General features: G+C 36.2%; 2 protein-coding genes across 5 annotated transcripts in view; both read right to left on the reverse strand.

The window, feature by feature from the left end:
• Positions 1 to 16,507, reverse strand: part of Tbce (Tubulin-binding cofactor E) — an 81,134-nt gene extending 64,627 nt beyond the window's left edge. The window contains exons 1-4 of one of the 4 annotated variants that reach the window (XM_089090367.1): positions 16,297 to 16,507; positions 10,457 to 10,623; positions 6,239 to 6,416; positions 3,566 to 3,760 (exon numbers count right to left, since the gene is read on the reverse strand). In XM_089090367.1, the coding sequence (XP_088946493.1) occupies positions 3,566 to 3,760; positions 6,239 to 6,408 (365 nt within the window). In that variant the 5' untranslated portion in view covers positions 6,409 to 6,416; positions 10,457 to 10,623; positions 16,297 to 16,507. The remainder of the gene's footprint in view (positions 1 to 3,565; positions 3,761 to 6,238; positions 6,417 to 10,456; positions 10,624 to 16,296) is intronic. The other 3 variants (XM_089090368.1, XM_089090370.1, XM_089090369.1) reach the window with 3 other exon arrangements.
• Positions 16,508 to 19,248: 2,741 nt separating this feature from the next.
• Positions 19,249 to 20,241, reverse strand: LOC148951609 (uncharacterized). The gene has a single exon (XM_089091161.1). It carries the CDS (start codon positions 20,239 to 20,241, stop codon positions 19,249 to 19,251), a length of 993 nt encoding a protein of 330 aa, XP_088947287.1.
• Positions 20,242 to 25,091: the final 4,850 nt, after the last annotated feature.

Below are 25,091 nucleotides of genomic sequence, written 5' to 3' on the forward strand. Positions count from 1 at the left end.
TGCGGGTGGGACGGGAGAAAGGATTCGCAACTGATTTAATTGAGTCATTAGGGTGTCAATAGTTGCTGTTTTTTCGTCAGCTAAGTTCTGGAGGTTACGTATATCAGATCGGAGTGATTTGTGGGCATTTCGAAGTAATAAGAGTTCATTCTGACTAGCTGAGAGTTGATTCTCAAGGACGGAATATGTGTTAGTTAGAGCTGAGATTTCAATAACGTATTCAGAACAATTTGTGCATGGGGTTTTATCCTTACTGCTGGGCCTTGTTACTGTCTTAGTTTGGGGATTAGAAGTCCTTGGTGTGACTATGGGTGTGTTTTTGACAAAGGATTTAGGACTAGGATTCGCTCGTGGCGTAACTTTGGACGGAATTTTCATACCGCTGGTAACTGAAGGTGAGGTGGAGAAGTCACAATTTAAGCACAACCATACCGGTAGTTTCATCATTGTATTGTATGTGTATTTCACTATGAATAAATCTTATCTTATCATGTTCTACTACAACCGGTTTTTCTAAAAAGTAAGCAACTACTTGGGAAGATCTTAGACCGATCTTCGGAAGATTCCCTGTCCTTATAAATGCAGAGAAAACGAGAATTCTTGCACTTTTGGAGCATTTTTTCTACCAAGATACCATCGGTAGGCTATACATTGCTTTTTTGGCTGCTCTACCTTATACGAGGCATCAGGTGGCACTAGTACCACGTTTGACCATCCGTATTTGTCCCAACAAGCCAGCAATTACTCGGACAGAATAAGATTTTATTTCGAAAAAATTATATCATAAACCCCAAAGGACCGAATTTCGGAGTCGGAGTCACAATTGCTCAATGAATGTGAAAAATTGAAATGATGATAAATCGATCCGAAAAGCGAATTTCAACGCTAAACTGTTCTCAAGTATTGTCTACTAATATTTTGTCTATGCATCTTTTCCAAATTATCACAAGGATGGTTTCCATGTTTTATAGTTTCAAAAATCAATGCCTAAACCTTTACCTTTATTGGTTAGCCAAACAAATTATACTTGAAAGTTGAACTCCACAAATTATTGACTGGATACATTGTCTGGATTATTGGATTATTGTCATGCATGATTTTGATTTTTTCCACGGTCTGACTAAAATGTGGCTTAGGCGTGACATCTTTTACAGTTAAGTTGTATTTGACAGGGTACCCTATGATGCCACAAACTGTATCTCTTGCCCGGGCAAAAACGTACCTGGGGCAAAAACAAAACATGTTGTCACCGGATAGGGAGGGAAGAGGTTATAAGAAGAATTTGTGAAACTGGAACTTCATGAAAGGGTATAAAGGGGAAGCTTTGACTATACTGAGGTAGGGGAGGGTTATGCACAGCTGTACTGACTTCAGGCGACTTGATGGGCTATTCTATACATCACAATGGGCTATATATATCACAATGGGCTATTGGTAGCAAAAGGAATAGAAAGCCAATGGGTTTAGGTGCTGATAGCTGGAATATCACCTTAGTTCAATTTTTGACTCAAATATTACAGAAAAGTTACATGGAATTAAAAAAAAAAAAAAAAAAATCAGATTTCAATACACATTTATACCTGATATAAAAGCCATAACTACTTGCTTTTTAACATTTCTTACAAAGTAAAACTTTATTTAAAGCTAAAGTCGTGTTTTAAGAGCTGGTAACTATTGCTTCGGAAAGTTTACTTTTTTACTCAAATGTTAATGAAACTTTATATGATATAAAAATATTATCCAGATTTTTGTATCAATTTATTCTTAACATGAAAGGAACAGGTCCTTCCTCATTAGCATTTCTTACAAAGACAAATTTTATAAAACAGATCTTGGCAACTAACTGTAAGCAAGGAGTGGCTCGGCCCAAAGGAACCAAAAGTCTAAAAAAAGGATTCTATAAAAAAAAATTACCACACCAAAAGAATTTCCATTTCTGCTGATTCCAAATTATAAAATTCGCTAAGTTTAATGGTACCAATCGAAAGCTACAAGCCTGGAAAAATTTGCCTGGTTTTAAAAAAAGGGTGAAACACCCCCAAAAATTAAAAACAAACCTTAATGAAAATTACACTATCAGATTCAGCATATCAGAGAACCCTACTATTGAGGTTTCAAGCTTCTATCTACAAAAATGTGGAATTGTATATTTTCTACCAGAAGAAAAAATCATGGATGCGAATTCAGTTGATTTTTTTCCTTCCCTATGGGTGATTGTATTGAACCAATAGCTTTAGAAAATATGGAGAGCGCTCATTCAAATGTAAATTAAAAGCTCTAGCACCCCTTTAAGTAACCAAAAAGATTGGAGGGCAATTTGCACTCTTCCCACACCCCTTTTTTCCTCAACAATATCCGAGCAACATTTTTAGATACCCATATTGTTCAGCATAGTTGAAAGATCCAATAACTATGCCTCTCGGGATGACATGGCTCCCCAGATCCCCCGGAAAAAGGGCTGTAAGTTATGAAATTCACCCATTGTTTACATATAGTGTTCGTTATTGGGAAATAAACAAACTTGTTTTAGGGGAGGGGGGGATATACAGGGGGAGGGGTGTCCCACGGGAAAAATTTTCTGTGGTTACGAATGTTTCCGGGAGGAATTTTCCAGGGAAATTTTACACGGGAGAAATTTGCTAGAATGCACACATGGATTTCTTTTTTTTTATTATTTGTCTTACTTTCTCTTTGGCACAAAAATTCACATGTAGAGATGTTCCAAGGGAATTGACCGGGGGAAACTTTACATGTGGAGATGTCCAGGGGGAATTTTCTGAGGAAAATTTTCCGCGGGAAGGAAATTGGCTACCGAAAATGTTCAATGGGAGGGTTTTTCGCGAGAGAAATTTCCCTTGGGAGGGTTATTTCCGGGAAAATTTTCCACGGAAGGGACAGAGGCAGGGGAATTTCCAAAATGATTTGAAAAACTATCAGATTTAAAACAAAAACAATTGTTTACAAGAAAGTAAAGGCGATTATCTAGAGGGAATTGTCTGCAGGGTATTTTTAAGGGGGGGGAGGAATTTTCAGCGAGAACTGAACTGTGCAGGGGAAGTCTTCCGGGGGTAGGATTTTAAGCGGGAGGAATTTTACAGGAAGAAATTTGTGCGGGGGGGGGGGGAGAATTCTGCACGAATGGCAGAGGCGGGTATCCCCGCAGTATCTGAAAAACAATCCTAAGCAAAATAAAAAAAGTTTTTTTTTTAACTGAAAGGTGCAGTATTAAACCGAACAGAATTATTGCGTATATGGGGATGAGCTGTCCTCTCTTCAATCTCTCGCTCTTCACGCTAAAGTTTAACTTTTAGTCCCAATCCTTCAAGAATGACTCCTGAAACATATGGGCCGTTTAATCGGAATAAGAAGCTTTTTAAAGCACTAAAAAACTTCATGCAAGGAATAATTTCGCTTCGTTTTAGTGTTTAACGTTGCTCCTTACTTACAGCGGAAAAAAACTTGAATTTTCTTGTAATTCAAAATCAAAACCATGTTTATCGGTGCTAGTAATTGTTACATCACCTTCGTTAAGTTTGTTCCAAGTCCTATAGACAGGGCTACCTACCACTGAGCACTAGAAACTTTGTCCATTCCAACTATTTCGACAAACGGAGCGTTAAACGTCTTTTGCAGGACCATTAGATTCTGTTCTTCAATATGTGTTTCTTCAAATTTAAGGTAGCGATTTTTCAAAGCCTGAACTAATGAAGTTCCACGAGAAACTTTATCCGGCTTAATGAAAGAGCCACTCGTTGGGTATCTATTAGAAGCAGAGAAAAACAAAACAGAATTAAACCCAAAATATTTAAAATAAGCGAAAACAGAAAAGAAGATGACTATTATAAAGCCTAACAGGATTGCAAATTACTGGAAAGCCCAGCTAAATCTCCTATAATCTAAAGCAGGGGCGGATCCAAGTTTTTTTAGGGGGGGGGGGTGGCAAAATAGGTTGATCCAATAAAAAAAATTTAGGGTGGGGGGCAAAATAGGTTGACCCGATAAACTTGCGTTAGGAGCAGTTTTAAATAACGCAAACTTGGGGTAATTAAGTAAATTACACTACTTTAGACTACGCTAGGGGGGTGGGGCGCTCCCCCTGTATCTGCCACTGATCTAAAGTTAAAATACATATCATAATCCATAGTAGAAATAGATACTCTATAGTAAAATACTATGAAGCTTAAATACCTTAAAATCCCTTGTAGAAATGTGTTTTCATAGTAGTACTGCTACTACTACTAACAACTCACTGCAGTTCCAAGCCGCCTGAGGCCAACACCACAGGATTAATTTACAACTCCAAACTCCAAATAGGATGATCCAATAAACTTGCGTTAGGAGCAAGTATAATTAACGCAAATTTGCATTAATTAAGTAAATTACGCTACTTTAGATTACGCTAGGGAGGCACCCCCACCGCCCCCCGGATCCGCCACTGTTTAGGGGAGGAGGAAGCTTGTCGTTTTGTTGAGCGATATTCTCTCTGTTATAATTTTACTCCTGGAAATACAAGAAGGCAGTGGAAGAGGGAGAGACAAGAGAGAGAGGGAGGGAGGGACAGGTCCATTTTGATTAGTTGCAACCCCCAGGGGATTTTGAAGTTGAACATCTTGCTATTTAATAAAACTGTAAAAACTAGTTAAAAAATACTGGATATATGCGTATTACTATAATGTTTGCCATCATAAATTTGCCACTAGAGTATTAGGGTAAATCAGTGGTATTAATACAACCGTAGGCATAAACTTCAGATACTTCCTGAGATACTTCCGGTATCTCAGGGGGTCAGAGCTACCATGAAATTCATGGAATTTGACTGAACCCCTATATATGAAAAAAATTGAAACGGTTTGGTTCTACAGGGTACATCAACCAGAGCTGTGTTAAACTTAATGCGACAAGCCCTGGGTCCTTCAAAAACAATGAAAATGTTGCAGTGATAGATGGAGTTATATGGCAGCGACAGTAGAAAATGCAACAAAATACTGGCAAAGGTTTTGTTAGGAACAAGCCCTTTGAAAGCCTACAGCATCTAGTTTTTTTGAACAGAAAAAAAATGAGAAAAAAATATATTTTATAATAGGTGTCCCCTTTCAATAGAAACTCGTTAGTTTCCTAAATGTGCATTGTAAGCTGTAAATTGCATTGACCTTATCTGAACAATCTGTACATAAGGACTACCAAGAAAATATTTCTTATTGTTTGGTAAAAATTTTCTATATCTTTCTAAATTATGAAAGTTTTTTCAACTAGCACTACCTACAGAAAGAAGATATTTACTAAAACTTACAGAGTAAAGTCCCCGATTACTTTAGGGAACAATAAGGATACAGGAAATGTATATCTTCATAGTAGGTTATTTAGGGTAGTAAAACTGAGCCAGTGCGTTTCTTTATACTTAATGTTCCCCCTCTTATGCTTTTTTTTTATTTAAGGTAAGATAAATATTTATTAAGAGAAATAGTTACAACAGCTTTAACTTTTATTCTTTAACAATCACAAATAATTAAATAAAATAAACAGCACTTTTGCACTGAAGAAAAAGCTATGAGGGTTTCAGTCGTGCAAAAGTCCATGTAAATGCTGGCCTATCAAATTAATTATTTAATTAAATCGAAATTAGTAAAAAATATATATATGCAAAATAAATAAATGAAAATAACAAAAATGAAAACAGCTCAAAATAACAATAGATAAATAAAAAAAATAACAAATCCAATCTTCATCAATCATCAATATTTAACGCCTCCTTCCCCACCCTTACCTCCCAATTCCACCTCACCCCTCGTACCCACACTTATCTCTCCAGCCCGCCTTTCCTCCCCTACCCGCCTTACCACCCATAATAAAATTTAACAATTGTTGTGTAATATTGTTTACCACATAGGTCCTTGCATCTTTGATTTTCGATGTTGAATAAAATTCTTGTTCATCTTGATGTATGGTAGATTTAAGACATTGAATAGTAACTCAAATTAGAATATGCATGTTAATTCATGCAGCATCACTGTCGCCATCTAGAGATAGATGAAACAGTGATTTAATGTATAAACCAAGTCTGCACCAGGTGCTTTTATTTCCAGGAAAAGTTCTGTACAAGAATTTTTTTAATCGTATATTATAGAAAAACGGTTTTGAAAGTGCATCTGAGCTAAAAGAAAAGAAAATTTTTCGCCAAATATATTTCATAATTTCTGGCAATAAAAGCTTAAGCCATGTTAAAGGAGAATTGGCTTACCTTGTTGTAAAGTATTTTCTACCCTTGTATGTCCCATCATGCTTTCCTCTATCAGGCGTATCCCAATCAATGCCAAGCCAGTTCCCAGGCTGAGAATCAACTTTTCCTATATATTTGACTGTCCCTTTTGATTCAGATGAGAGAACTCTACATCCAACAAAGTAATCCATCTTTTTAACTAGAATAAAGAGAGAGAAATCACAAGGGTTTTATACTATGATGTTCATAAGTGTACAAACAGGTGAATAGAGGCCAAGCTCCACATGATTGTATTTCTATTCTTAAGAAACCCCCTCCACCACCTTTGTACTCAGATATACATGTAAAAATAGATAAACACAGGTTCAATCTTTAGGAAGGGAGGGGGATTGTCCTTAAGTTTAATACCAGAAGAACCTGTCACCTTCTTCCCACCTCTGTGCATTTAAGGAACAGGAAAATGCCTTCCTGAAAATTGACCTTAAGTCCTCCCCGAATATTTATTGGATTTAAATACGGGACATTAGACCCTGTCCTCCTCTCAAAAGTCAACTTCCAAAGGGTTAAGAGATATGCAGAGAGCTTATGCTAAATTTAATCTAGCATGGATATATATATATATATATATATATATATGTGATAGGTATATATATATATATATATATATATATATATATATATATATATATATATATATATATATATATATATATATATATATATATATATATATATATATATATATATATATATATATATATATATATATATATATATATATATCTATAATCGTGTATCTGACCATTTCTCAATTATGAATGCTTTTCTAGTCAACCGTGTACTACCTGACAATTTCCCTAGCGCTTGGAGGCGGGCAGTCAAGACTGACTGGAATAAAATTGATCTAAATACATACCATGCAGTTTTAGGTGGGATTCTTGCCAAGATTACAACACCTTTCCAGTTATTATAGCAGAATGCACTGATTAAAGAAGAAGAAGAACACATGTGTCTGAACACATATTGCATGGAAATTTCTCATGCCTAAAAGTGTGCAGAGACAGCTGATGTGCCTAGTCGGAAAGTTAGAATCGGTACGGAAGTCCCAAAGTGGTCTGAAAATCCTGCTCTTGAGCTTGAGAATATTTGCCTTATTTTCGAAAAAGGGGGGGGGAGAGAACCACCTTTAAAAGTCGAAAGAATCTTAATGAAAATCACACCACCAGATTCAGTGTATCAGACAACCTCACTGTAGAGGTTTCCACCTCATATCTGCAAAAATGTGAAATTTTCTATTTTTGCTAGAAGAAAGATCATGGATGCGTGTTTATTTTTTTTTTTCCAGGGATGATTGTATCGACCCATTGGTCCTAGAATATTGGGAGAGGGCTCATTCAAACAGAAATTAAAAGTTAACGAACAGAAATTATTTCGCATATGAAAGGGGTTGCCCCCTCCTCAACACCTCGCTCTTTATGCTAAAGTGTGAATTTTGTCCCAATTCTTTACGAACGACTCCTGAAACACAAGGGTTGTTCAATTTGAACAATAAGAAGCTATTTAAAAGTACTAAAAAACTTAAAAATAAAGAGCAAAGTGTTGAGGAGGGGCAACCCCCTTCACATAAGAAATAATTTCTGTCTGTTTTAAGTTTTAATGTTGCTCCTTACTTTCAGTTGATAAAAACTTTTTTTTCTCTATTTAATTAGTTAATAAACATTCAAACATACTATAGAGATTTCTTCTAGCATAGGAGAAATCGTAGTGCTTCTGAAGCTGCAATCCCAAAGATGGAGTGAATGTCTCACTTACTTCTGAATTTTCCCCTCCTGACCAAAAGCTTGAAGATAAGGTCAACAGAGAATTAGACAAAAGTCTGAAGTTACCTGGCTCTGATGCTGGTTATGCAATAACCATCAAAAATTTTACTGTTGCCATCTGTAATCTAAAAAAACAATCGAGTGGTCTTGACAGACTGTGGTTCGCACCTCACACATGAAAGTGATAATCTTTTGTCTCATCTCAAATTTTGTTTCAGATTATTTTTAATACTGGTCTTGAACCTGATATTTTTTGTACCAGCATTGTTACTCTTGTGTTTAAAAAGAGTAAAACCCTGACAGGTTGCGTGTTTTACCATCCTATAAATGTTTCACCTTTCCTATGTAAACTAATGGAAATACTCGTTATTGAAGATATTTCAAGTAAATACTGTACTCCTGATAACCAGTTTGGTTTTAAAAAAGGTATCAGTCACAAGCACGTCCCTTATATTTTAGCTAACATGCTTATAGAAGCTGATACATCAAATGAGTGCTTTTTCCTGGCATATCATGATATTTGTAGGACATTTGAATCCAGAATATATGCTCAGCTATTACTTGCAGCACATAAATGAGGCATGGATGAGCATGGTAGCTAGTCACATAAACGAGACTAGCTACCATGGGTAGCTAGTCTTCATCTTTACTAACTTTACAGTCTACCACCCTTCTTGATTGGCATGCCAATTTCTACTAAGATTCCTTTAAGTAAAGGTGCAGGCTCTGAGGTCCTAACCTTAGCCGATGATTTTTAGAGGTGAAGTATTTAAAAGCCAGTAGAGGGGGCGACTAATCTGTTATCATTAACATAGTTTTGCTAACACATAAGTGAATAAGCAAAACATAGGTAATAAGAAATATATTAGCAAGTAAGCATCATATTAAGATGCAAAAATGCAAGATTTTTATTTTCTCTAAAAGACAGTGTAGTTCGTTTGTTAGTTTGAAAAGCAGCCCATTCGTACAACTGTACTTACCTCTGAAATTTCAGATCGCTATTTGAAAACAGCAAATGAAAAATTATTTATCTTTTCATAATATGTATAGAAAACTTTCTGTCCAAGTTAAAGTGCCTTCTAGAAGTAGTTATTAAAAGGATTCAAGCTTGGACCAGGGTAAAAGCTAGTCAACTAGCAGGCTTGAAGCAAGCTTGTTTAATGCTTTTTACTTGAATCTGGCTTTCTTTGCAAGCACAGCAAGCTTGATGCAAGGGAATTTGCTTGTTGAGGTATTAATCCTTTTTTATTCAAGTTTGGCATAGAAGCAAAATTTTGCACCAGGATTACCTTAAATTCTTTCAAGGCAAATTTATACTTTTCACATAACTTAGCAAGGAAGAAAGTGAATATACAATTAATGCCTTTTTATGGTCTTTTGAAATATGATAATTGCTTTTAGGGCAAATTTTTGTTGAGCCCTTAGAGGGGCTTAAAAAAACATATAGTAACCATAAGTTTAAAAATACCTTTCTAAAAAAAACTGTCTAGGGAGAAAAAATTGTCATTTATATCTGTAACAGGAATGGTAATTATTCCTTTGATTAATCTAAATAGTAAAATTTTATTTGGAAAACAAATTGACTGGAACTTTCAAAAGAGCCCAAAATTCCTTAAAACAGCATTACAGCAAAAAGTACACAACTGGAATCACCATTGTTAAAAACCCTAAACAGGACACTTATAGCCCAACAAGAAAAACCAACAAGGATACAACAAGGAGAGTCACATTTCTACATGGGCAGTTCTGGTCTCTTTTTTGTTCTGCTTTTTTCTTTGTTAATAGAAGGGCAATAAAACATCATAGAGAGTTATTTAAGGGCTCAACTAAAGGCCAATTTTTTTTATATCTAATTAGTTTTTAACTAATTTTTTAACTTTATATCATGGTCTTCACACAGTCCAAAACCGTTCAAAAAAGCATCACAGCAAAATAAAAGTGAACCACTGCAATCACCATTGTCAAAAACCCTATTCAGGAAGCTTATAGCCCCCAACTTGAAAAATAAGGGAAATCAAAATTTACATGGATAGCACTGGTCTCTTTTCCTTTTTTTAATAACAGAAGGGCACTTAAAAATCCTAGAGAGTTGTTAAAGGGATCTAAATGCCAATCTTTATAGTCAAATTAGTTTGTGGAGATTACCCCCCCCCCCATAGATTTCAAAATTTACAATTATACCTCTTCTCCTTGTATAATTTGTGAATTGACACCAATGGTAACAATTGTTATTATATGTGCTGATAATAGATTGTTAAATGGTGGTTTGGAAGGTGTTTTTTACTTCTTAATCTTCTTATTTGGTTATTAAGCAGTTTGTGAAAACTATATTTTTTTTTGCTGCCCTTGTTTGCAATGAATACTAGTTTTATATTACCTCCTTTTAATTGGAATTGTGCTTTTTTAGTTAAATATTTACCAAAAATAAATCAGCATTAGTCTTCAGAAAAGGAAAGGTGATAATTCAAGTAAACTAATTGTAGAAGCTCACTGTTCCTTCTTCTTCATGTGTCCTTCTCCTCCTTCTTCATATATTTATGATGTCTGTAGATACTAGAAGGGAATCCACTCCCATCTTTGAATTCCCTGGAATACTTTCACTGATTATTGGATGATCCTAACTATATTCCAAAAATACCTACAAGCTGATAACAATCAACATGATGCTGGTAACAATAGCATATCTTTAGGATCATTATCATCAATTTATAAATTGTGGCTTCTAAATCATGTGAAAGGGAGCAAGTATTAAGATGATCAAATGATATAGGGTTTGCAATTGATTACAGTAATTTCTGAGTCTCCCGGAATCCTGATCAATTGGGTTATATTCAGAGAACATGTTAAGCATTTTCTTATGCCCAATGGCATTTTCTGTATAGAAGATTGTGGTGGATTCACCATTTAAAAAGGTCAGCAGTAAGTAAAATAGTTCTAGCTTTTAGTTTCTAATAGAGCATATTAAAATCCTTATACTTGAAAGGAGGATGCACAAAACAATGGTAAGCAATTTTTGTTTGAGCTCAAACAACCTTTCTAAAATTCAAGGTCCTTAGATTTCTGCTTAAGGGATATCTGCCTTATTTGCAAAATTATCTGCCATTTCATCATATTTGATTTTCTTATGGCTAGGAATATGAAGAAATGTAACAGAACATCTGGTTGAAAACAGATAACCAATCTTTTGACATATACTTTTCAGGTCAGGATAATTCATTTGACTTAAACTATTAAAAGATGAATTGATGAAATAGAATCTGAAAGGAACAGTATGTTCCTTGAAGAGGTATCCAGACCAATTAAAGCATCTAATGCAGGTTGTACTGCAAATAATTCAGCAGAAAATAATGATGAATTACTCAGAAGGGGGGAAAACATACAGGGTTAGGTCCAGGATACAGGCAGATGCATCAGCTTTTGAATCTTTGACAGAACTATCAGTGTGAACATGCATAGGGTAAAGGCACCAATGATTTGACAGTTTTTGTTTCTACTCTGAAAGGCTTAATTTAAAGACTTTTGGTTTGAAAAGGGTTTCAGTATGTAGGAAAAACATCTTAGAATCTAAATGTTTGTTTGGAAGTTTGAAGTTTTATTGTAAAAGGGTACAAAACTCTGATTCAAAATACCTGCTTTTGATGTAAGTCAGAACTCAATTCAACATGTGTTGAAATACTTGGGGAATGCTTGTGGGCAAATCCTGGTGCATTTAACATACCTATTCTTTTTACTTTATTTCTTTGTTTCTCTTCAACTTTGTTTTATGTGTAAACATATAAAACGCAATTCAGAAAGTGGAAGCAAAAAAAAAAACTGAAAAAATTGTCTCAAGTATAGGAACAAAACTGGATAATCATGTGGAGTGTAATCATGTGACCTAGGTCATATGAACCTTTTCTTTTTTTCAGTGTTGCATACATGCCACAAGAATAGCATCTCCAAACGCTATCTGGAATGGCCCACTTCCTCTCGGCTTTAATAGTCCAGCAAAGATGTCTTTGTTGTTCACAGTGAAAGTATTGTCAACATTTGGCCATTTAAAAGTTAATCTGCCATTTTAATCCACTTTAAAAATTTCAGTTTTGACTATCCTTTGACTGGAAAGTCCAGAATTGTTGAAATATGAATGTCCCACTTAAGATTATTAGAAATTTGTGACACAAAGCAGTTTAACATGTTTCACTAGCATTTTGGGTGGCATAGGGTCTTAGAAAACAGGAGTGGATTTTAAGAATTCTAAGATGTTTATTGTCATTATAATTGACTTAGTGGAATTTACTTTCATATGTAAATTCTTAGCTTCATCCAAAACATGGGTAGGATTTTGAGGGGGTTGCTTATGATGTTTCTATGATGCACTTCAAGGATCAGCAGGTTGTCTACATATTAATACATTTGAGGTATTAATACCTTTGAGGCTCTTACCCATTTCATTAATCAATGCTAAATATAAGAGTGGTCCTAACAAAGTCCTTGAGTAATTCCATGCTAAGTAGGGAGGGGTTCAGAGTGAATATTTTTTTATTTTACAACTTGGGATCTATTTGAAAAAAATCATACACAAAATTTACTAAGAGAGGGTCAACTTCGAAGTTGTTCAGTGGTAAATGCATTAGGATGTTGTGATCAACCAAGTCAAATGCTTAAAAATATGAACATGGTATCAGGCCAAGTGGCAGTTCCCCAGATAATGGAAAAATCTAGCGTCAAATCAGTAAAACTACAATAAAAAAAAAATTTTGAATGTTTTTCATGTGAAATATTATTTGAGATAATAATCATCAAAATCTCTTGTTGTTGAGAAACTACCCATAAATTTGAAAACCATGTTTTGTTAGAAGACCCTTGAATTTTGACACCAATTGTTTCTCTCTGTTTTACATGTTCAGTGAAGGTTGACAGAGTCACCTATATTGTGACAGGGCTTGTTGCTGTCTGTCAAAAATTTTGACAGGCTACTACAAGATATTCTCAAAAGAAATGAATCTCATGATAGAACCCAATATCTACATTTTAATTTGGCTGACAAAACATTTTTAGTTGGCCTGGTATTGCCCTATATCAGACAAGAATTTTTGACACTTGGAAAATAGTTTTGTCAATATAATATTTGCTGCCATTTTAATTTAGATTTATCAAGAAAAAGCCAATGTGGTTACATTTTAGAGAAGATAAGATGTATCTTGATGCATTGGTGCTGATCCCAACTTTTTTTTGCAAAAAAATTACAGTTTGAACATTACAATGCTAAAAAATTGTTGGTAGCTCATTTTGTGTCAAAAACAGGAAGCTGTTTGAACTGAATATTATTTTCTTATCTGGGTGTATCAGGTATAGTGTCCATGTTTTACATTGTCAAAATATAACAACACCTTCAAGAGATGATGTCCCAAGTCACAACTAAGCAGAGTTATCACATTTTGAAGGAAAATTCTGACAGTGGTTCCAAAATTGCACTGTCAAATCATTGGTGCCTTTGCCCTATTTTACATATTGGGAAAATGGGTAGTCACACAATTTTCAAAGATTGTCTCTCTTCCAAAAGATAGTGCATTGAATAGATGAATTTAATCTTCTTTTTAAATTTCTCAGCTGTTTGTTTTATGAACTTGTTTCAATTAACATCTGAACGGTTCAACTGATGCTGTCTACCAATTATTTTACCACAACCCAGACATTTGCTAAATAGGTTTAGGCTTTTCTAAATACTAATTCCGCTATTTCAAAACTCTGAACAGCTCTCTTCCAAAAGATAGTGCATTAAATAGATGAATTTAATCTTCTTTTTAAATTTTAAACTTCTTGGGTTGAATAGCACAATTTATTCTCTAGCAGCATGCCTATATGCCACTCAATGTTAGCTATCTCCAATGGTAGGGAATGTACAAAGGGAAAAGTATCCATTTACTGAGAAGACCACTCTGGAAAATCCTTTATATATAGATTCCAGGAAGATTATACAGAATTTATGGGGCATGGTAAATTGAAGATATTCTGGTATACAGAATGTTGATTACTATATACTGGTATTCAGGTGAAGTACCACTTCTCTGAAGCAAAGCTCTTTCCTGCATTGGGGTGATCCCTGACAGGTTTCTCATTTTAGTAATTGGGGCATGCTTATCTCTTGAAGTCCCATAGCAATATGCACTGCAGAATTTTGTAATTTCTCCAGCATGTTAAACATATGTGGGGAACTATTAGCAAAAAACAAGCCTATTCCATCTTCACTGCCATTTAGAATTAGCAAGTCATTCCAATAGGGCCAGTTTCTGGATAATATTATAATTGAGTGATTTTATTTGACCCTGCCATCTTAGTTTGGAATCAAAACAAATTCTCAACTACTTAAGAGAAGATTCACAATTGAGCAGAGAGCTATTCAAAAAAGTACTTGTTTTGGCTAAATGTTTTTGGTAAAATTCTAGACAAGTTACACTTTGTTATCTTGGAAAGTGGTTAGGTTAGGAAAATAATACTTTCAGTAATGAATCCAGGGCCAAAAACATACTCTGGGAAGATATTGCCAAGCTAACCTTCTTGTGATTTTTAAGTCTTAGAAATTTGTATGCTTGACAGGTCCTATGAGATATACCTATTAGAATTTTGACAAAACAACATAATACCTTAAGTTTAAGTTTTTAATTTCTTTTGCTCTGGTTTTTGTTTTTAAAAATATAATTCATGTTATTTGAGTTGAATTTCAAGCTATATCACTGGGCTTTTTCTAAATTTAGGATATATATTTGTAGATCTTTGAAACCTCATAAATTGGGATTGAGCAAAATTGTGAAGCTGAAAATACTGTTCTTGTACTTCATTTAAGCAGAAGATCTATTCTGCAAGGTTTCACTTTCATAATACAAAGATTTTTAAAGCTCAGTGCCCTTTAGAGAGAGAAACATTGGAAGTAGGTACTTCAAAATACATCAACAAGTAGGTACTTCAAATACAAGGGCATAATTTAGTCTATAGATCAATCCCTGAAAGTTTCATTTTCCTAACCTAGTCCCTTTCCAAGATAGCAAAAAGTACCGTGTGTAGAATTTTACCATGTTTTTGTCTGATAATAGGTAACTTCTTTGTGTGGGTACAAAAATGAAATATCTTTGGGGCCCCAGTAAAATTTTACCAAATCATACTATTGACTTAAAAATAAAGTAAATATACCATTTGATGCCTTTTTTTATGCTCTTTTCAAATATAATAATCATTTTTGATAGAAATGAATTTTGCCCCCACCCCTATATAGACTAATTCAGGATATATATTTGTACATTAGGGGGCAGGAGCACATTTTATTTCTGATGTAAATGGGAGGTAAGTTTAAACTTTACCCCTACCCCCCTAATATGCAAATATATACCCTGAATTGGTATATAGGGGTGGGCATAAAATTCATTTCTGACAAAAATGATTAATATATTTGGAAAGAGCATAAAAAAGGCATCAAGTAGTATATTCACTTTATTCATAAACTTACTGAAATTCATTTCTGATAGAAATGATTATTATATTTGTAATCAGCATAAAAAAAGGCATCAAATGGTGTATTCACTTTATTCCTAACTCAATAATATGATTTGGTCTATATTTCTACAACCTAACCCTGAATTGGCATATATAGGGGGGGGGGGCTGAAATTCATTTCCAATAGAAATGATTATTATATTCATAATCAGCATAAAAAAGGCATTGAATGGTGTATTCACTTTATTCCTAACTCAATAATATGATTTGGTAGAACTTTACCAAAATTCATTTCCAACAAAAATGGGTAAAGTTCTACCAAATCATATTATTGACTTATGCATAAAGTGAATATACCACTTGATGCCTTTATTTATGCTGAATATGAATATAGTAATCATTTCTATCAGAAATGAATTTCAGACCCCCCCCAATATATGCCAATTAAGGGTATATAGCCTATTTCTATAACCTAACCTAACCCTGAATTGACAAATATAAAGGGGGGGGGGCCAGATTTTATTTCCGATAGAAATTATTATTATATTTGCAATCAATCTTAAAAAAAGGCATCGAATGGTGTATCCACTTGATTCCTAGCTCAATAATATTATTTTGTAGAAATTTAACCAAAAATGATTAGGCTATTATATTTGTAAAGAGCATAAAAAAAGGCATCAAGTGAGTTGTAACTCAATAATATGATTTGGTAAATATTGACCAAAAAAAGCATCAAATGACGTTTTCACTTTCATCTTAGCTAAATTATATAGCCCACTTTAAATTTACCTGGCTCCCTGGGGTAGGCCTAAGCCTCCTTTAGGTGTTCCTAGCTCCTACAATTACCAGTCTGAACAGCAAATTTTCGATCTTCTTTGCAATAGACAGAATTAAACCACAGTCCTGAAAGATGCCAGCTACGTTTCAATCCACTACGCTGTTACAAGGTACAAATCTTCTCCGTTAACGTGTGTTCTAATTTTGAATTTTTCGTCATATTAGGCCACAAATGCCAAAACCCAGTGATACCAGTCTTCATCGACAGATTTCGTCGCCATATTCCGAAATCTGAAACAGTAAAGTATTTTTCGACTGATTACATGCGCTTCTGTGGTCGAAATTTTCTGTTCTCAGTCTCTGGCTTGACAAGAAAGATATTTCCTCAGTTCTTTGGTATATCAGAGAATTAAATAAAAGCGCGAATTAAAGAAGATCTAACAAAAAAATACTTGCCAATATCTAAAAGCCGGTCTCCATTTGGCAAATTCTGCAAATCTGCACCGCCAATCTGCAAATTTTATTTCAATGGAGACTTCTTTTCCGGCTCCGAGTTGGCAGTTTGCAGATACTGCAACCTTCGACGTTGCTTTTTGGCCGTTTGCAGAATCTGCCAAATGGAGACTGGCTTTAAGGTGGTATTTTACATTACTTTCTGGCTGATATGCTGAATAATTCCCTATCAACAATAGAAATTGTGATTAAAGAACTAAAAAAAGAAATAGGTACTCAGTATACTAATCTTGTAATATAGATAAGCTATACAGAAACGTGAAAGTTAAAGGTGCATTTGACAAAGATAACTGAAAATAGAATTTTCTAATGTAGAACTAAAATGAAGCATGATCCTTGAAGGTCACATCTCTCCAAAATGTCATTTAGGTAAGTGACATCAAAGTTTACTTCTTTATACAATGTTCTTATGACATTGCAATTATAAGCTCCAAAAAGGGATAAAGTATCAAACTTTTGTTATGAGAACAAAATGTTTCGTAGCCTTCAAAATATAAATTAGACCGACAAAAACGACTTAGTCAAAGATAAGAAATTAGACCTGCCGTTATTAATGCAACTATCTATAAAATTGCAGGCGAAAGACAGTGTTCTGAGATTTTTGTCATTGGATGGTTTTTTGATGTCATACATGTCAATGGTAAACCTGTTCAGCATAGCGAGTGTAAGGATCAAAGTCCCTTTAGCACTTTCCCTGGCAATTTAGCCGAAGTCGGATGGTCACAGTAGAGTTAAATATTTTAAGCTGCATCCTGTTTCGAAATTTGTACTTGACAAGATTCATAACAGAAAACACTCTCTTGACAAAGAGGTTTTTGCTGGGTAGATTTGAGATATATAAAATTACTTGAGCTCTGTCAAACAAAGGTCAAATTTTCGCACTCTTCTCTGTATTTTTTATCGAGATTAGACAAGTTTCCCACATTTAGTGTTTCATGCTAAGGGTAGTACACGCTTAGATAATATAAGATTTAGGTTCTCATTGAGCCTGGAATGGAATATGAGAATCCCTACGGGGTTCTGAAAATTCTACCTGCCTTTATAGACAGATTCCTGAATCTGTCAGTAGAAGTTGTCAGTAAACACTAGACTTTAAGATTTTTAGTTTTGTCATTGTTATGACTTACTTGACTTAAGTCCCATCCGTCCTCGAAGGTCGTTTTGGAGCCTCTTCATTCACTATGTTATTGATGTGGCGTCTGTATGAGCATCTATCTTCAGTCAGTCGTAGAAGTTGTGGCAGGTTGAGTGTAGAGAAGTTGTCTTTCCATCTCTTATGTGTACCGACCTCTGGGACGAGAACCATGCACGCGACCATCGAAGACTATTTTCGGCAGACGAGAATTTTCCATACGCTGGATGTGGCCTAGCCACCTAAGTTGTTGCAGTTTTATTTTATCAAGTATGGTGTGTTTCATTTTGAGGCTTTTAAAGAACCTAATATTAGACATCCTGTCCAGGTACGTAGTGCTAGCAATACGGTGGAGTGACTTTGTTTCGAATGTGGCTAGGTGACGTTGGTCATCTGTTTTGAGGGTCCGCGAATCACAGGCGTACATGGCAATGGGTATAATCAGTGTGTTAAAGACACTTGTTTTCAGTAGTGTCGACGATTTCTTGTTCCTCCAGATCGGCATCAAGGCTTTAAAGCTAGAGTTTTCAAGCGCCAGTGGCCTCTTAATATCTTTCAAGTGGTTGTTATCGGACGTTATAAGGCTACCAAGATAGGTGAAATCTTCGACCCATTCTATGTTGTCACCAACGAGCTGGGGGCTTAAGGTTTCTTGGTTTTCCGACTTTCGCGAGCAGAGCATGGCTTTCGTCTTTGAGAAATTGATGGTCATTCCACAGGAGCTGGTGGTTGATTGGATGTTGTCGGCCTGGGACTGAAGATCCCCAAGGTTCTCAGCTACTTGGTCTATGTCGTCTGCATAAGCTAATTTATCAATCGATATTCCCCCAATGTGGACACCTGACGAGTTGTCAAGGAGTGAGAAGACAGCGGTAAGGAACGGGTTAAACAGTTCCGGTGAAAGCAAGCAACCCTGCAGCACACCAGTCGATGTTTCATAGCTATCGGAATGGAGAAGAATTTGCCATAGACCTTCTCTCCATATGAGGTCGAAAGCCTGCTTAAAGTCAATGAAAAGGTGGAAAATACTACGTCGAGTTCAAGATATTTTTCCACAATTTGACGTACCGTAAATATCTGATCAATCGTTGACCTGTTTGGGCGGAAACCGGCCTGATATTCTGGAATCACAGTTGAAGATATAGCTCTTATACGCTCCAGCATTACTCTAGTGAGTATTTTAGCGGCGTGGCTCGTAAGGCTTATAGGCCTGTAGTTATCACAGATTGCTTTCGAGCCTTTCTTATGGATTGGAACAATCGTGGCTTCACACCATGAGGAGGGGAAGTGACCTTCTTCCCAAGCAGCAGTAGCAATTTTTAGGTATAGGTCAACAAGGAGGATCGCAATTTACTTTTAGTAATTCCGGTTGGGATTCCATCTGGGCCTGCAGCTTTGTTTGTCCTTAAACCCTTGATAGCCGATTCTATCTCAGATCGAAGTGGGAGTGGGCTTGGGTCTGCGGTGATTGCGGGGAAGCTGTTAAGCACCGATGGGTCTGGGAGGATCGTTGAGTTTAATTTGCTCTCAAAGTGTTCTTTCCATCTGGTTCGGATCCCGTCTGTAGTTTGGGTCTGGTTACCATCTTCATCAAGAAGGGTACAGGCTTTCAGTTCCTTTTTTTTGGCTAGTTCTCTCACTCGCCTGTACATAAAGTGAGAGTCACCTTTCTTGAATGTCATTTCGCATTGCTCACATTGTTCCCTTACATAGGAGCGGTGAGCACAGCGAGCGGCTTTCTCTACCACACGTTTCAATCGTTTGTACACATCCCAACTTTCCCTATCTAGTTTGTTCGTGTGATTGTGTTTTTCCTCACATAATGAGATTATTTCATCCATGATCCAAGGTTTTTGGTCCGCCTTTTGGACTCCCAGGGTCGACTGGGCGACATCGCATATAACCTGCGAGCTACTCTTCACAAGATTATCGATGTCATCTTTTGATAGGGTTAGCGGGGATGTAGAGAGGAGTTCAGAAATTCTTTCGGAAAGAGTAGCGGTGTAATTTTGTCGAGTAGTTTGGTCTTTTAAGAGGTCTACTCTGAATCTGGGAGGCTTTCTGGAGAGTTTCGCGGCCGCTTTTAGACGCATTTTAAAGGAAGTCATAGCAAGCGATTGGTCGCTATCGAAGTCGCCGCCAGCCAAAGTGACTGCGTTTGTGATGGAAGATTTCCAGCGTCTAGATACGAGGATAAAATCTTTTAGATTCTGAGTCCTTGTATCTGGGGATGTCCGGGTTGTTTTACGTCTGGCTCTGTGTTTGAAGAATGTGATAGTGATAACAAGATCACTATCTCGGCAAAATTCCATTAGGCGCTCACCTCTCTTGTTCAGCTGGCCATGGCCAATTTGCCCATCAAGTCCTCGTCGCCAGATGGGTCGTCACCGACAATGGCGTTGAAGTTCCTGATGACAAAGACTATATCTTTTTTTTGTACGGAGTCCACTAGACACTGATGATGGAGATAAAATTTTTCGGATTCTTCATCATCTCTGCTTGAGCCGGGTGCATATGCTTGGATGATTTTATAATTTGCTGGTGAGCCTTTCAGGCGGATCATGATCAGACGTTCTGAGACGGGTGTTGCTGCGATTAGTGATCTCCCTCCTAGCCTTACTGAAGAGTAAGAAGCCTACTCCCTGTCGGTGTTTCCCATCAGTACGTCCTGATGGTACAAGAGTAGCTTCATCAAGTTTTTCTTCACCGGTGACTGGGAGGTGGGTTTCGGATAGGCCGACTACGTCCCAATTGTAACGGTTTATCTCTCTCAGGAGGAGTTCCTTTTTTCCTTGTTTTGCAAGCGTTCTGATATTAAGGGTACCAATTGATAAAGTCGATTTAGGTGATATAATGGCCTCCAGGATGGAGTTGTCAAAGTTGAGGTATTCGCGCGATTAGCGGTCGTCGTATAGTCGGCTGCCCTGGACGCGGTAGATCTAAACGCATGGCCTTCGTCGGTTTCCCTGGACGCGGTAGCACTGATTCTCACATTCATTTGTTTGCTCATTATCATCATAAAAGTGAAAAAAGGGGTTTCTTGGCTGGCGTCAGGACAGCGGCAAGCCACTCCTCTCTGTCCCTAGCAGGGGCCGACTATATCTCCTACCGATAATGCGCCCTTATGGCATCCTGCATCACCAACAATTTACCCATTGCTGGGGGAGTGGATTGTGACTGGCGGGACGTGTCCACGCGCCGGTGGGCCCAGGCCAGTGCACATCAGAGGGGCCATCCTCCTCCTCCACCTGTATTTATGTCCCCCAGGTGAGGGAGTTCCAGTTATATTTCAAGACCCCCAGAAACTGGGTACCCCTTGGTCCGCGCCTCCTCTCTCCATGGAGGTATCCTAAATATCTGTAGGAAATTCCCCTATCCGCCACCTGGGGACGCGCTGAGTGGCCTGGGAGAGGCCCCTGCTGAGAAGGTAACTCAGTAGGTGCTCAGAATGTAAAATGCACCGACATTGCGCCGAATTTTTGACATGCGCGAAACCGGCGTAATGTGCCAATTAGAAAAAAATAATGTGTAATCAACTGAAAAAAGCCCCCAAATGGCGCAAATGTGCGCCACTGGGCAACAATGTCAGTACCTGCTAAAACTCCAATTTTGCGTGCTATACAATGATTTTCGGTGCTACAGTAAAAACAATATTTCTGTATTTTGAGGCGTGAGACTCGCATGTTCCATTTAAGGGTACTTGGATTAGTTTTGGGTAAATTTTTTAATCTTTTTATGTCTGGTCATTTCAAACTTAGTGCCAATCTTTCCAAACAAATACGACGAAAAGGTGACCCGTGCTTTTTGTTAATTCCTCTGCCTTTTTCAAAATCCTCATTGTTTCGTCAAGACAAAAAGAAAAATTGTAGTACGAAAGTGTTAGAAATTAAGGTATAAAAGTGGTACTATTTAGTCATTCAATGTAACAATTGTCACACATGATGAAATAGCGCTTAAATAGCACTAACGTGCTACAAGTGGCAACGCTGAGAAGATGTCTGTAATATAATGATGTTAAAAAGCGAAATTGTAATGTTTTGTAAAAGGAAAGGTAAAATCCTAGACAAACTACTTTTCACAATCTCGGAAAATGGTTAGGTTAGGGAAATGAAACTTTCAGAGGCGGATTTAAAGACTAAAATATGTCCTCGAAAGGTATTTTGAAGTACATACCTCCCCCCTTCTCCCTCTAGAGGGCTCTGACTTTTGATGACCTTTAAAAATATTTCTTTTATAAAAGTGAAACATTGCGAAATAGATCTTCTGCTTAAATGAAGAACAATTAAAGTGTTTTTTGTCAATAATTACCATAATGTCCGTTTCGAATACAATACGTAAAATCACTGCACGAGTCAGTAAAGCCGCTGTACCTACCAACCGAGATTTAGACTTCAGTACATATCATGCCACTATTTTAATGCTGTTTATTTAACAAATTGGAAAATTGTGGCACCATCTGTAAAATCCACGGCAGGAGTCAGTAAAATTGCTGCGTTTACCGACCAAGTTAGAAATTTCTATAGCTGACACGTCAGTATTTCCGTGGTCTTTATTGAACCGAACAAAGAATTTTAGCGGCATTGGAAAAATCGTGGTGCGAAGCGCCACGATTTTACTGACTTATTTTTTTTTTATCAAGTGACCAAAAAAATAGGGGGGGGGGGGCGTCCCCCCATACGTCACGGCTCTGAGCTTGACACAGCGGTTTTTCATTTATAACAGAAAATAGAAAAAGACACAAATACACAGCATTAGTAGAGAATTGTTTGAAACAGAATAGTGACGATATAGGCTTTTCCAACCAGGTTCAAATTTTTATTTTTCGCTTTCCAAATACGAGCGTAACATTAAAACTAAGGGAAAGCCCTATGGCATTCACAACCATTTTTTGTCTTTCTTTATTGACGGTTATGACTATGGTGTGGCTCTCAGAATTCTCAGAATTACGCTCAATCTCAGAATGATTCTCAGAAATTACGCTCAGAATTCTTCAGCAATAAAGGATTTTCCTTTACCAAATAGCCTACGTTAAAGACAAAGTTATACATTGAAAATAAAAGTTACTAAAGTAGTAACGTTAAAAGAAGCGTATCATGCAAAATTTTAGTTTTCCCAACTGAAGAAATCCACACTATTGGATTTTTCCAACAGTATTTACAAAATAGCATGAGCTACAGAGGCTGTGATACGCTTTTTCAATGTTTAAATTTTTTTATTTCCACTAGAAAACTTAAAATTTGATAGAATGACCGTAAAAAATGTTGAGAACAGTTTTCTGTTACTTCACGGAAACACTTTTAATAAAGCAATTTTTGGACACTACAAACAAAACTGTTACAAATAGTTTTTATGGTCGGCGGAAACACTGCTCACAGTAAATATAACAGTGGTATCAGTCTGGAGGGCGGTAAGGGGCCCTTTACCGCAGTTTAATTTCTAAAACCCCAACCCCTAAAACTTTAAGAATGCCTTAGCTGGGGTATTTTCATTGAAAACTCCATTTTTTTGGATATTTTCGTCGAAAAAACTGTAACTTTCCCCCTTCCCTAGACATTGAGAGTTACACCCTGCCATACATTTTTTCGAATTAATGCCACTGAAATATAAAATTAAATATTTTTTATTACATCTTTCTTTTGATATAAAGTCATGAGAAAATTTATCCTTATTCATTTGTTATCGTTGTTGTTGTTATTTGTTATTGTCATTTGTTGTGGTGACAAACTGCTTAATTGTTTCTATCAAGATAGTGCTTCAATAAAAGTTAATATTTCTTTCTGGGATGGAAAGCCTGTATAACTGGTTATAAAGAGTCAGCTTCACTTGTATTCCAATAACATCGTCTGAATGTTTGAGAAAATTGATTTTCTTTAATAATTATCAAAATTAAAAAAAATTGTATCTTATTAGTAAGTATTACAAATCATGCTAATAAGATACCATTTTTAGAAAACTTAAATCAAATCTATATAGTATTAACTATCCCTTATTTATTTTGTGTTCTGCGACTACCGGTAACAAATCGTTAATTCCTGCAAATTCATTATGTAGCCGATAGATGCTAGATGGAAGAATGTGCTCAAGAGTTGGATTCAACATTTTAAGGAATTAATTAAACAAACTTTTTCCACAAAATAAGTTTTTCAAAGAAAAGTAAAGAACTCTATTAAACAAAAAAATGAGCAAAAATAAATTCAAATAATCTACCAAGCATGAAACTACCACAAATCAGCATCCATAAATAAATGAAACCCAAAACGAACAGAAATTACAATAAATAACCGAGTCAAACTCAAAACGAGCAGAAATTAACAAAAGTTGGGCTCAAACCCCTATGCCTTCCCAAGGCCAGAACACAATTTGCACTTTACTGAAAAAATATAAATGTTTTTACTTTTATAACTTTAATAAATCAAATAATATTAACATTTTGATTATTAAATATTAGTATATGTATATTAAACTGACCATGCACACTCATTTGTATGCACAAATACATGCACATTCAAAATTTTGATTGGATGTTTTTCAGAAATTGTTGGGCGTGAGAGGGGCGTCAGTTGCTCTCCAATCACTTTCAATTATTGAAAAAGGCACTAGCCCTTTAAATTTCCAATGCAATGATCCCTTTTGAACTTTCCACGACTGTACTTTAAATAAAAACCGCATATGCCACCAGGCCACAAATTAAGACCCCTGCCCTAGGGGCTGTGGGGGGAGGGGTTGTCATCCTTAAAGACCTAATTTCCAAAAGTTTCAACTACGTTGAATAAAATGCCTAGCTAAAAATTTTGATTGGATATGTTTGGGTAAAAGGTGGGCGTGAGAGGGGGTAAGTTGCCCTCAAATCACTTTCGACTATTAAAAAGGGTACTAGCCCTTTGAATTTCAAATCAAATGAGCCATTTTTCAAGTTTCTATGACAAAGATTTCAATAAAAATCTTATATGCCCCCGGGGAATAACTTATAACCCTTGCCCTGAAGACTGTTGGGGGTGTGTCCTGCTCAAAGGTAAAATTTCCTGAACTTTGAACGTAGTGGGACAAATTGGCTATCTCAAAATTTTTATTGGATGTATTTGGGGAAATGGTGGGCGTGGAAGGGGTGTTAGTTGCTTTCCAATCACTTTCGACTATTAAAAAGGGCACTAGCCATTTCAAT

This window comes from Artemia sp. Qi Xiang Cuo, chromosome 6 (assembly GCF_049724085.1).
Source record: "Artemia sp. Qi Xiang Cuo chromosome 6, ASM4972408v1, whole genome shotgun sequence".
Taxonomy (NCBI): domain Eukaryota; kingdom Metazoa; phylum Arthropoda; class Branchiopoda; order Anostraca; family Artemiidae; genus Artemia; species Artemia sp. Qi Xiang Cuo.

Bases quoted from the DNA above. Each gene is read 5' to 3' on its own strand.
- LOC148951609 (XM_089091161.1), bottom strand. From the start codon at position 20,241: ATGGAATTTTGCCGAGATAGTGATCTTGTTATCACTATCACATTCTTC.